Source organism: Nestor notabilis, unplaced genomic scaffold (genome assembly GCF_000696875.1).
Source record: "Nestor notabilis isolate BGI_N333 unplaced genomic scaffold, ASM69687v1 scaffold28355, whole genome shotgun sequence".
In the NCBI taxonomy this organism is placed as follows: domain Eukaryota; kingdom Metazoa; phylum Chordata; class Aves; order Psittaciformes; family Psittacidae; genus Nestor; species Nestor notabilis.
Genome location: NW_009931004.1, coordinates 3,354 through 13,521, shown reverse-complemented (window position 1 = coordinate 13,521; position 10,168 = coordinate 3,354). Strand labels below are relative to the sequence as shown.

General features: G+C 39.9%; 1 protein-coding gene across 1 annotated transcript in view; it reads left to right on the top strand.

Annotated features, from left to right (window-relative positions):
- EOGT (EGF domain-specific O-linked N-acetylglucosamine (GlcNAc) transferase) overlaps window positions 1-8,872 on the top strand; it is a 15,589-nt gene extending 6,717 nt beyond the window's left edge. Inside the window, exons 8-15 of the mRNA XM_010015684.1 lie at window positions 1,629-1,721; window positions 2,454-2,525; window positions 3,060-3,146; window positions 4,262-4,330; window positions 5,651-5,712; window positions 7,336-7,455; window positions 8,257-8,359; window positions 8,726-8,872. Coding sequence (XP_010013986.1) covers window positions 1,629-1,721; window positions 2,454-2,525; window positions 3,060-3,146; window positions 4,262-4,330; window positions 5,651-5,712; window positions 7,336-7,455; window positions 8,257-8,359; window positions 8,726-8,872 — 753 coding nt within the window. The remainder of the gene's footprint in view (window positions 1-1,628; window positions 1,722-2,453; window positions 2,526-3,059; window positions 3,147-4,261; window positions 4,331-5,650; window positions 5,713-7,335; window positions 7,456-8,256; window positions 8,360-8,725) is intronic.
- The last annotated feature ends 1,296 nt before the right edge of the window (window positions 8,873-10,168 follow it).

The window sequence follows — 10,168 nt, the reverse complement described above, 5'->3', positions numbered from 1 at the left end:
GCGAGTGCGACTAATATTCAGCAGGAAACTGGAAATATCCCCTGCTCACTATCTAATGAGAAACCTTTTTGCCCAGAGGAGACCCCCTTTTCTGGTTCTCTTACATTTTGAAAGCTAAAATAAATGCACCTGCCAGAAAAGGAAGCTCTCTAGATGTTATACAGGGACCTGTTAGTCCAGTTCTGATGCCTTTCTGAAAAGGTCAGATGTCAGACAGCATTGCAAATTACGTTGAGAAGCAACTCTTTGTCTTGTATAACATTGTCGAATGTGATAGCTCTTTCAAATATAGCCTTCAAAGTACATGTCACAGTCCTATCATTTTAAATGAGTCTCAACTGCTCAGACTGCTTAAGTTCATTACCATTTACAACCAGATGATGGCACCAACTAACTGCTGCTGAACTGTATGCTGCTTGAAAGATGGTCTTGATCTTATTAGTTACTCTCTCTTTTTTTTTCTTGATGTAATTAGGTTTGGCCATACTTTGTAGCTCCTGTAGAATCAGTGCAGTATTCTTACTGAACAGTAATGCCCTTAGATGTAGGTTAAACAAAGCAGAAAATGAGTAGGAAACCCACTGGGTGCTGTTTCACAGGCTGCCTCTGCAAATGCAGGAGATCTATGTTTGTAAAGCATCCTTAAGAAGAGCAGGTAGGGTTGGAAAGGAATATTTTCAGCTTTGAAGATCAGGTCTCTAATTCTAATCTGGAAGATCATCTGCAGTCATTTGTAGTCTTAATTTCAAATTTCTTGTGGAGAATGTTTCCACATCACTTTCCAAGCAGCCTGAACCAGCTCCAGAGTCAAAAGGAACCTTTGAGTGAGGATCTGCACCAGGACTGCTGAGGTCATACTTTATTGCATTCAAAGAGCAAGAAATGGTGACTCTTAGCCCTCACATGCATGGGAAGTGTTACAAACTTGAAGGCAAGAGCCCCTATTGCTAGGTCAGTGTAGGGAGTAGATGGTTCTTAAAAGAGCTTTGCTGCAAAGGGGTAAGTTTTATACTGCCCTGTAGAGAAACTTCACAGTAGCTTGTCAGAGTAATGCAAAACATAGTTTCCTGGCTGTTTCTTCCATCAAGTCAGATCATTTCCTTCAATTTGTGATCCATATGCAATATGCAAGTGACAATCCCAAAACAGAGGAAAATGTGAAACAGGCTTGTTGTGACTTTTAACTTCAAACATTACTGCAGCACTTGAATTCCCAGGTGGTTTTCTTTTAGTCTCAGGAGTTGAGGTTCATGCCTTTTACCATCCCTTTGTTGCTTTTACTTCAAATTTAACTTGTGTTCTGTTGTGCCTGGGGAAAGCAATAGGCACTTCTTGCTCCTAACTCAGAAGTTCTAATCTACTGCCAAAAAACTTGTCTAGATTGCTAATTTATGCAAGTGTTTTATTCAGAATTAACTATCTGACAGGTAATTAGAGTTAACTGCCATTGTAAATGCAGGTTTTGGTGTTCTGTGATGTCTGTTCTGTGCTGTCTCAGGTCCAGTGGTGGGGATTGTGCATATTAACTGTGTATTAAAACTTGTATACAGAACTTGTAAATCATGAAGAGAGTTTTCATGTGCATTTATGTATTAATTATGCCCTTGTGTTTTTCCCTTTTGTCCTAGAGCTCATATGGTTATGGTGACCTGTTCAGTGAGACATGGAAGGCATTTACCAACTATGAAATAATACACTTAAAAACCTTTGACTCTAAAAGGGTATGGAATTTTGTATTTTGTTTTAATTCAGTCACTAGGTAGCAAATACAACAGCTTCTCAAGCTGCCTGTGGGTATAAGTGTTTCAGAGGAAAACATTAATACTTTCCATGAATGTTTAACTTGCATAATATGAGTATTCTACCTTAAAAACAAGAGACAGAGTTAACCTAATTCTGTGGCCTGTCTATGCTTTATATAGATGGACCAAACTTTAGTGTCTTCTGACAATTGGTGTTTGAGAATAAGTTTCACTTCTGTAGGGTCCTCTACTGAAGTTAAGGGTTTTCAAATGTTATTGTCTTTCTAAGTCTTCCAATTCCTACTGAGGTGTTTTCTTCCCCTGCAAGTGTTAGCATACTTGCTGCTTATCATTAAAAAAACTTTTACTCCCACCAAAAAAATGTGACCATTCATTCAGAGCTCATTTTAGTCTCTTAAAGCCCATCTTAAACTCTGTACTCTCTAAGTGGTTTTCTTTATTTTGTTTATAGTTGTTCCGTCTTGAGGGTGGTTTTTTTACCTCTTCCCACACTTGCATCCTAAGTGAGAGCTCTTTTGGGATCAGGATTGTCTTTGTTCTATTCATTTGCACAGTCAAGGAAGTGAAGGTGCTCTTGACAGGAGCATGTAATTGCTAGCTCATTATAAGCTGTGATCCCAGTGAATGAGCATGGGATGTGCCAGCAGAAGGTGGCAGTGCAGTATAACTTCTTGTGATCTTCCTTTGCAGGTATGCTTTAAAGAAGCAGTCTTCTCATTACTGCCTCGAATGCGATATGGCTTGTTTTATAACACACCACTGGTGAGTCCTTTTTATCTATCCACTGTGTTAACGAGGTGTGTGTGTGACAGTATAAAATCTGAGCTAATGAATCCCTCAAGTATCTAGCTGAGTTATCATGGAACGTACTGCATTGAAGGTCTGTGCAGCTCCAAATGAGATGCTCTTCCCTAAAGATTAAGATTTTGAAGTTACATTAGCTGGTTGATAGTCACTGCTTGTGTGCAATGTCCTATGTCACAGCTCTTGAGATGCGTATTATTCCTCTTTAACGGGTGGGCACTGTGAACTTACTTTTTGCAGAGCACAAAAGCTTGCACACTGACAGACTTTCCTGAGGGTATTAGCTCATGCATTCAGGCTCTAACACTGTAGAGAGAGTTACATTTCTTTCTAAATGGAAGTGCCAGTTGTGTTGCTGTGAATAGTGCCATGTTTAGCACAGTGCATGATACTGGGGTTTCGGTCCACAAGAATGGCAGAAGACTGACCACAAAGAGAGATTTTTCTGAGCAAAATAAATTTTTGCATTAACAATTGCTTCTTTAATTTCAGATCTCAGGCTGTCATGGTACGGGGCTATTTAGGGCATTTTCTCAGCATGTGTTACACAGATTAAATATCACACAAGAAGGACCCAAGGTATGATAACTGAATGATAAAGTTGTAACGCAGAGCTGATGGCTTTTGGCAGAGAAGCAGCATTAGCAAGCTGGACCCAGTGGGGAAATAAGAGCATATTGTGAACTTCTTGTCCTTTCCCGTGATGCTTGGGATTTTTTTTCCAGTCTGCATGAAGGCCTTCAGCAAACACTTGTGTATGTTGGTGAAAGTTGCCCTCGGGTCTTATTTACATAGGGCAGACTTTAGAACATCCTCCTTCCAACCCTGGGATCTCTTCCCAGTCTCCATTCTCTGTTCCCAAGGCCTTGTGTCCTGCCTAGTTAAGCAAGATATGTGGCACATGGTCTCTTCTAGAGCATGCTGACAATGTGCTGTCCTTGCAGTCCAGCAAGAGGGGAGCCGCTAAGCAATGCAGTGAGCTTGTTCTACATCAATCCTTGTAGGTACTGCCAAGCTTGGATCAGAGGAGGAAATGGTTGAATCTAGTCCTTCTGACCCTTGCCCAGTACCATCTCTCTGTCCATCTCTCTTGTACCCGCTGGTAGTCTCTGCAAATTGTTGCAATGGCTGCATTAATGGATATAGCAGTTCTGGGCTTCTTGAAGTATTTGCTAGGGAGCAGCTTATGTATTATCGCTGAGGGGCACACATTCAAAGCACTGCACAGGCATTTAGTTATGCTTCTCCTGCTGATACTAATGGGAGTCATGCAGTTAAATCTCTTTATTTCACTTGGAACACTTACCCCTGTGAGTCCAATTAATTTAAGGAGGTAAAAGGAGGAACTGTTATAGAAGTAAAATATTTTTTCCCAAAGATCTTGTGCACAAGCCATCCTAAAAGCTGCTTTCTTACTTTCAAAAACTGCCATATAATGAGTAATACAAAGGCTCTTTTGTACTGAATAAAATAAATCTTTCATAAAATGTTTTGTTCTGTGTTAATAGTCAGACTTTTGCGAAGTTTTTGACACTTGACATCTGTTGGAAAATATGATGTGAATTTTAAGGTGGTTACATCATCTGTTACATGGGGAAGGAACATGTTTTGTTGCTCAAATAACTACCGAAAGTAAATATGGAAGTGTTTGGAGTCTGCCTCATAGCAATACACTGAAGCTTCTTTCTTTTTAGGATGGGAAAATCCGAGTCACAATACTTGCACGCAGCACAGATTACCGGAAAATCTTAAACCAGAATGAGGTGGGGTCCTTCTTATTTTTAAAACATATTTATCAGAGGTTAAATTTTGCTCATTGAATTGATTATTTTTTTTTTGGGGGGGGGGTTGTAGCCAAGACATCTGTCTGCTGACAAATCTTGGACAAATATGTTCAGTGCTAATATTAATTTCTTCTACTATGTCTTTTAGGCAGTCTCTGTTTCTGTACACCAGACACTGAACCTTGCTGCCCTTTTGTAAATATCCATTGGAAGACTACAGATGTAATACTAAAAGCATTTCCCCTTAACAAACAGGCACTGCAGAGCTGCTGATAAAATTAAATTATTTCACTTTCAGAGTATCTCTCATATTTATGGCATCCCCAGTGCTGAAGACTCTAACAAAACCCTTTGTTACGCTTGCAGATTAAAATGCAGAAGCTATTGTATCTGAGTATGTGCATTCAAAACTTAATGAAATTTCATATTGATTCATGGTTTTGAATCATACAACTTAGTGGACTTGTGGTGTAGCTTCTCTTCTGGTAAAATGATAAAATCTAATGTTTTCACACTTGTCTTCATTCTTAGCTGTTGGTGCCTGACAAAAATGAATTGGGATTATCATCCCCACTGTATGGGGGCAGAAATTGAGGCTTGTTTGATGCAATAGCTCATTGGTAGAATAGACAGAGTGCAGATGGTTAGATGTATGCCTTATCTGCCTGGCTGTCCAGAGTGCTACATGTATTGTGTTTGCTGGTGATAAGCACATGACAGAAAGGGAGAAGTTAATCCTGCCTTTACTACACTTTTGTAAGAGAGAGAATACTTGGCTCTTTCTCCTTCTACTGCTGGCTATGGATTGGAGACTTACAGAAAGCCCTTTGAGGTTAGAAGCCCAGGCTCTAACCTGATTTCACTTCTCATGTGCATAGGAGTCTGACCTAGTAAGCTATTTCTGAGAATCCTTCTTTGCAACCAATTTGCTTCTTTAGGTACTGGAATGTATTTTGGAAATCCAATCACATCTTCCCACTACTGGTGGCAAAACTCCTACTAGGCTGAGTGGTTTAGGATTGGGTCCTGGAGCATGTAAAAGTCAACAGAAGCCTATGTGAGAGTGAAGAAGATCTGAGTCTCCTCTGTAGGGGTTGCTCTGCCAGGAATAACTTATGTACCTTAGGTGGGAAGGCACAAGAGGAGGGGAACTGCTCCTTTATGTGACAGTGACAGTATGTTGTGTCTCACTCATTGTCATTCCCTGCTGGGCAGTAGGAGTGTGTAAAATGGTCAGGAGTGCAGGGGAGGAATTAATTGAAGGAGATCACCAAATCATCGTCTTTTTATTCTCCTTAGCTTGTGAATGCTTTGAAAACAGTATCGACGCTGGAGGTCAGAGTGGTAGACTACAAATACAAGTACGTAAGTTGATAGAAGAACCTAGTGTGACCTCATGCTGCCTATTGCTGGGAAAGCTGTTTGCAGACAAAGCTGTATGTGCTCCAGTGTCTAACCTTTTCAAAATCCAAGAACTGGTAAGAAAGGAAGAATGTCATTCAGGGAGTGGTGGGTGAGCTAGTTAAAGACTCCCATCCTGTGGTGCGCTGCTTAGGAATGAATCTCCAGGGTTAGTAGGCTAAGGTTAAAGCTACTGTGTGATGAACAAGTTTTGAAATCACTTTTCTTCCTGTTTCCTCCCCTTTTCCAAAACCAGATGTGTTACTATCACCCTTTTGAATTTGCTAATACAGTACAGTAACTATGGGTCCAACAGGGATTTCTCTTGTATGAATCTAGTGTCTTATGTGACAGTTTGGTAATAATAATAGCTCAGCTTATCTGCTGCAGTAGTGGCCCCTGAAGACACCACTTGAGCTCAGATGTAGTAGGCACTGTGCCAGTGAGAAGTGGCTTGAAGAAAAAGTTTCCAAGTAGTGTTTGCCTGTGCCAAATGGCAGCAGCTCCCATCCACTCAATGGTGCTGTCATGGATCATGCAGGAGGCGTGAGAAACTGAAGCAGCACTGAGAGATGGGTGTTTTGACCAAAGCAGTGACAGTGTGAGGGAGTCAAGAGTTGCCTCCAATTCCCCTGTCAATGAAAGCACTTGAGCAGTCTAATAAGAAAAGGGGTGGATACCACTGGGAGGCCATCTAGACCATCCTATTTGAAAGCTTGACCAAGTGGTACTTCCACAATTCCCATGCTTGTCAAACTGTGTGTAGTATCCTTCAGTATTGCAGATTTCCACAGCTTTCCTGCGGCATCGTCATCATAATTAGGAGGATTTCCCTGGTGTCTGCTCTTGTAGCAGTTTAAGCAGTTAAGAAATGTGTGGTTAAAGCTAGTTTCTTTCTGCTCTCTTCCAAATGGTCAGAGGGGAGGTTATTCTCTTCCTTTGTAATGTATGAACTGTTTGTACACAAAAGAAGCCTGTTGTAATTTCCCTTTTCAGTTGCCAGTCTTCTCTTAACCGTTGTCTTTAGTCCATTCTTTCCTTGTGCACTCAGAGAACACCTGGTTATTTAAAAAGAATACTTTACTTGAAGCTTACAGGCAAAGGATGAGGAGTGGCAGTTCCAGGAGCTGAAAAAAGCCTGGTCTCCTTATTTCTGCTTGATGCCCTCTGCATAAGTTAAGGTTGTATATCTATATCTTTAGGCAGGATTCTGTGATACGATTAGGAATTGTATACTTTACATTAAAAAAACTTTAGGTCTGTTATGTTGTTGGGGTTTTTTAAAGGAGGTGATTCCTCTTTTTTTTAAAGGCAAGTAAAAAACTCCAGACTTACAAAAGCTTTAAAGAAAACCCTCAAATTTTTGTAATACTTTTATGATGTTTTGAAACCTGTCTGCATTTCTTTTAATTCCATGCTAAGTTATTGCTGGCTGCAGCATTTATGATTCTCGGTATTGTTCCTTGAAAAATCAGTTCTCTCTTTCAGCATTCCCTTAAGTTAATTTTGTGCTTTCTGCATGAAGCTGACTCACTGAGATGGACAGGCATGCCAGGTCACCATCTTTGTTGTGTTGTCTGCAGGGAACTTGAATTTTCAGAGCAGTTGAGGATTACCCACAATTCTGATATATTCATTGGGATGCATGGAGCCGGACTTACCCATTTGCTCTTTCTACCAGACTGGGCTGTTGTTTTTGAACTGTAAGTTTGTTTCTCTCCTTCCCCTCTATTATACACACAGCTGCTCACACCTGTTCTTGAGTGTTAATGAAGCACTCTTCCTTGCCTATATTTGACTGTCAATGTTTGTCTTGTGTCCTCGTTGAGACTTCATTTTTGGCAGCCTCTTCTTCTGGGAATTGGAAGTGAGGAAGCTTTCATTACAAAATACAGTGTAACTACATCATACAGGTTGAGTCTGTGATTTCTTAAGATGCTGTTGTGTAAGTACAATGCAGCCTGGTCAACAATTGCTCAGGTTAGATGGCAAAAAGCAAGGAAGCCTCACTGGTCAGATTCTGCTCAGTGAGTCTGAGATGCAACAGCATTTTGGTGATCCAGGTGAATTGATTGCATAAGGTACATGTCCAGGATGTTACAGATCCCCCTGAGAGTTATTTCACTCCTTTCTGTGCTCAGGACATGAGTACCAGCTTGCTGGCCAAGCTCAGCTCTATGTCATTCTTTTTTACCTAGACTTCTCTAGTAGCTTCCTTTTAAACATACTTCGTGGTAAATTGTGGTTGTTAACAGACATTCCAGTTCTGTAGAACCAAACAAAAATGCAGAATGCTTCTCAGAAGAGCACTGAATTACCTGTCCTGGGAAATTCTGCTAGAAGCCCCTTGTTGTTTTCAGCAGAGCAGAACTTGTCCATGGCTTCAGTGCCTTAGAACTGGACAACAAATGTTTCAGCTTGCCTGCGTTTTTCCTGTTCCACCCTGGTAAACTTCAGCACAATCTCTGTAGATAAATATGAGGGTTTTTTATGCCTGTCCCTAGTTACAACTGTGAAGATGAACGCTGTTACCTGGATTTGGCAAGGCTGAGAGGCATTCACTACATCACTTGGCGAAAAAGGAATAAAGTATTTCCTCAAGATCAGGTAATGATGGCCACTGCTGAAGGGTGGCGTGCTGTAACTTGAAATATTAACATTTAGCTTCCTTCACCTATCTACATTATAGTATTTGAAATATGGTTTTCATTCTTTAGACCAAATTAACTTCCCTGTTGTGATTAAGAAATCATTTATATTAATGGCTGAGGGAAGAAGAGAAATGAAATGAATTGGCTGTTAATCCAAGCCATCCATAGCATCACTGTTACGCAGTTACTTTGCTGACTTTTGCCTCAGCAGATCAGAAACAATAAATTAAAATGGCAGATGCTCAATTATTTTTCTTGCTTTTTGGATGGAAGATGTATTGAATTTTTTTCCTGTCTAAAAGGCCTTATTTCGTTTTTCTAGGGACACCACCCAACACTGGGAGAGCATCCAAAATTTACGAACTACTCCTTTGATGTGGAAGAATTTATGTACTTGGTGCTTCTGGCTGCAAATCATGTTTCACAGCATTCCAAGTGGCCATTTAGGGTAAAACATGATGAACTCTGAATTTGACTGAAATACTATTTTTAAATAATGCTCCATAAAACTATTGTAAGAACATAAAGCAAAATGCTGGTGTGAAATGTGTAAACCTCTGCGAGGGAAATAACCCGTTATTAATTTGTCAAACCACTTCTTAGCACCATAGCTTATCTTTATAATCCTTCTCTTTACTTCTGGGAGGTTTTTATATGTAAAAAACTATTTTTCAGAACTCTCTGTTTTTTTTGCACTGTAGGTTTTCATTCCAAATTCTGAAATACTTGTCTTTGTATAAAGGTTTGTCCATCCATTTCATATAGGACTTTCTAGGGTAGATACTGATGTCGTAATGATTTATGCCTACGTGTTACGTGACAAAATGCTAGAGGATGGATAGTTACATATAGATGGAGGGACTATGCTGAAAGACTGAGCTATAACTTATTTGCAGTTTTTATTCTGGTCTCTCAGTATAGTCTCTCCAGGCATGAAATGGACCTGTCAGAGCTCCTCAGTTCATCTTTTTTAAGAAGCTAGATGGTTTTTATACTATAGGTGTGTACCTGTAAATAAAGATCTGAATAGGAATTACACTACCCAGTGTGTCACTTGCAGCTGAGTTACATGACGTAGTTGTTCCAGGCTGGCTTGTTGGTTCCTTTCTGTCACAATCTGTGTCCGTGCTGTGTTTGTCCCTATGTTGTTTCTAGGTTTGAAGATCTTCCTTTGTAAGATGGTGGTTGTAAGAATGAGGTGGTTAAGTAAGCTTTAACTTTTGTTGTTTGATTCAGCAGATACCACAGACTTTTATTTCCAGTTTCAAAACATTTTTGAAGTTAGAGAGCAGTCTTTATGTTTTTGCATTTAAATGTAAACTCTGGCTCTTCTCCTTGTAGTTTTAAATGCTATAATAAAGAGGCCTCCTCAGCAGGTTTAGTCAGTCTTCTATCTCAAAACAGGTATGTCTTTTCCAAAGTGAATACTTAAAACTTACTATAATTCGGGTGTTTCCTGCTTTATCACATAAAACAGCACTCTGCAATGGAAAACCTGAGCAAATTGGAATAACACTGGAGTCTTTTTGAGGATCCTAAAGGGAATTGACTTCTATTTGTTTTATGACAAATGATAAGATGTAGAAGGTGTCTTTCAGCTGCAGATGGAAGGAAATGAAGTCAAGGGGAACCTTGTTCCTGGAGTCATTAAAAGCCTGATCTGTTAATATCCTTGTTCCTGTTTTCTCAGAATATTGAAGAGTCAATCTAGAAAACTTTTGAAAATCCTTGCAAAGCCACTAGCATAGTTCACATAGTTCACATA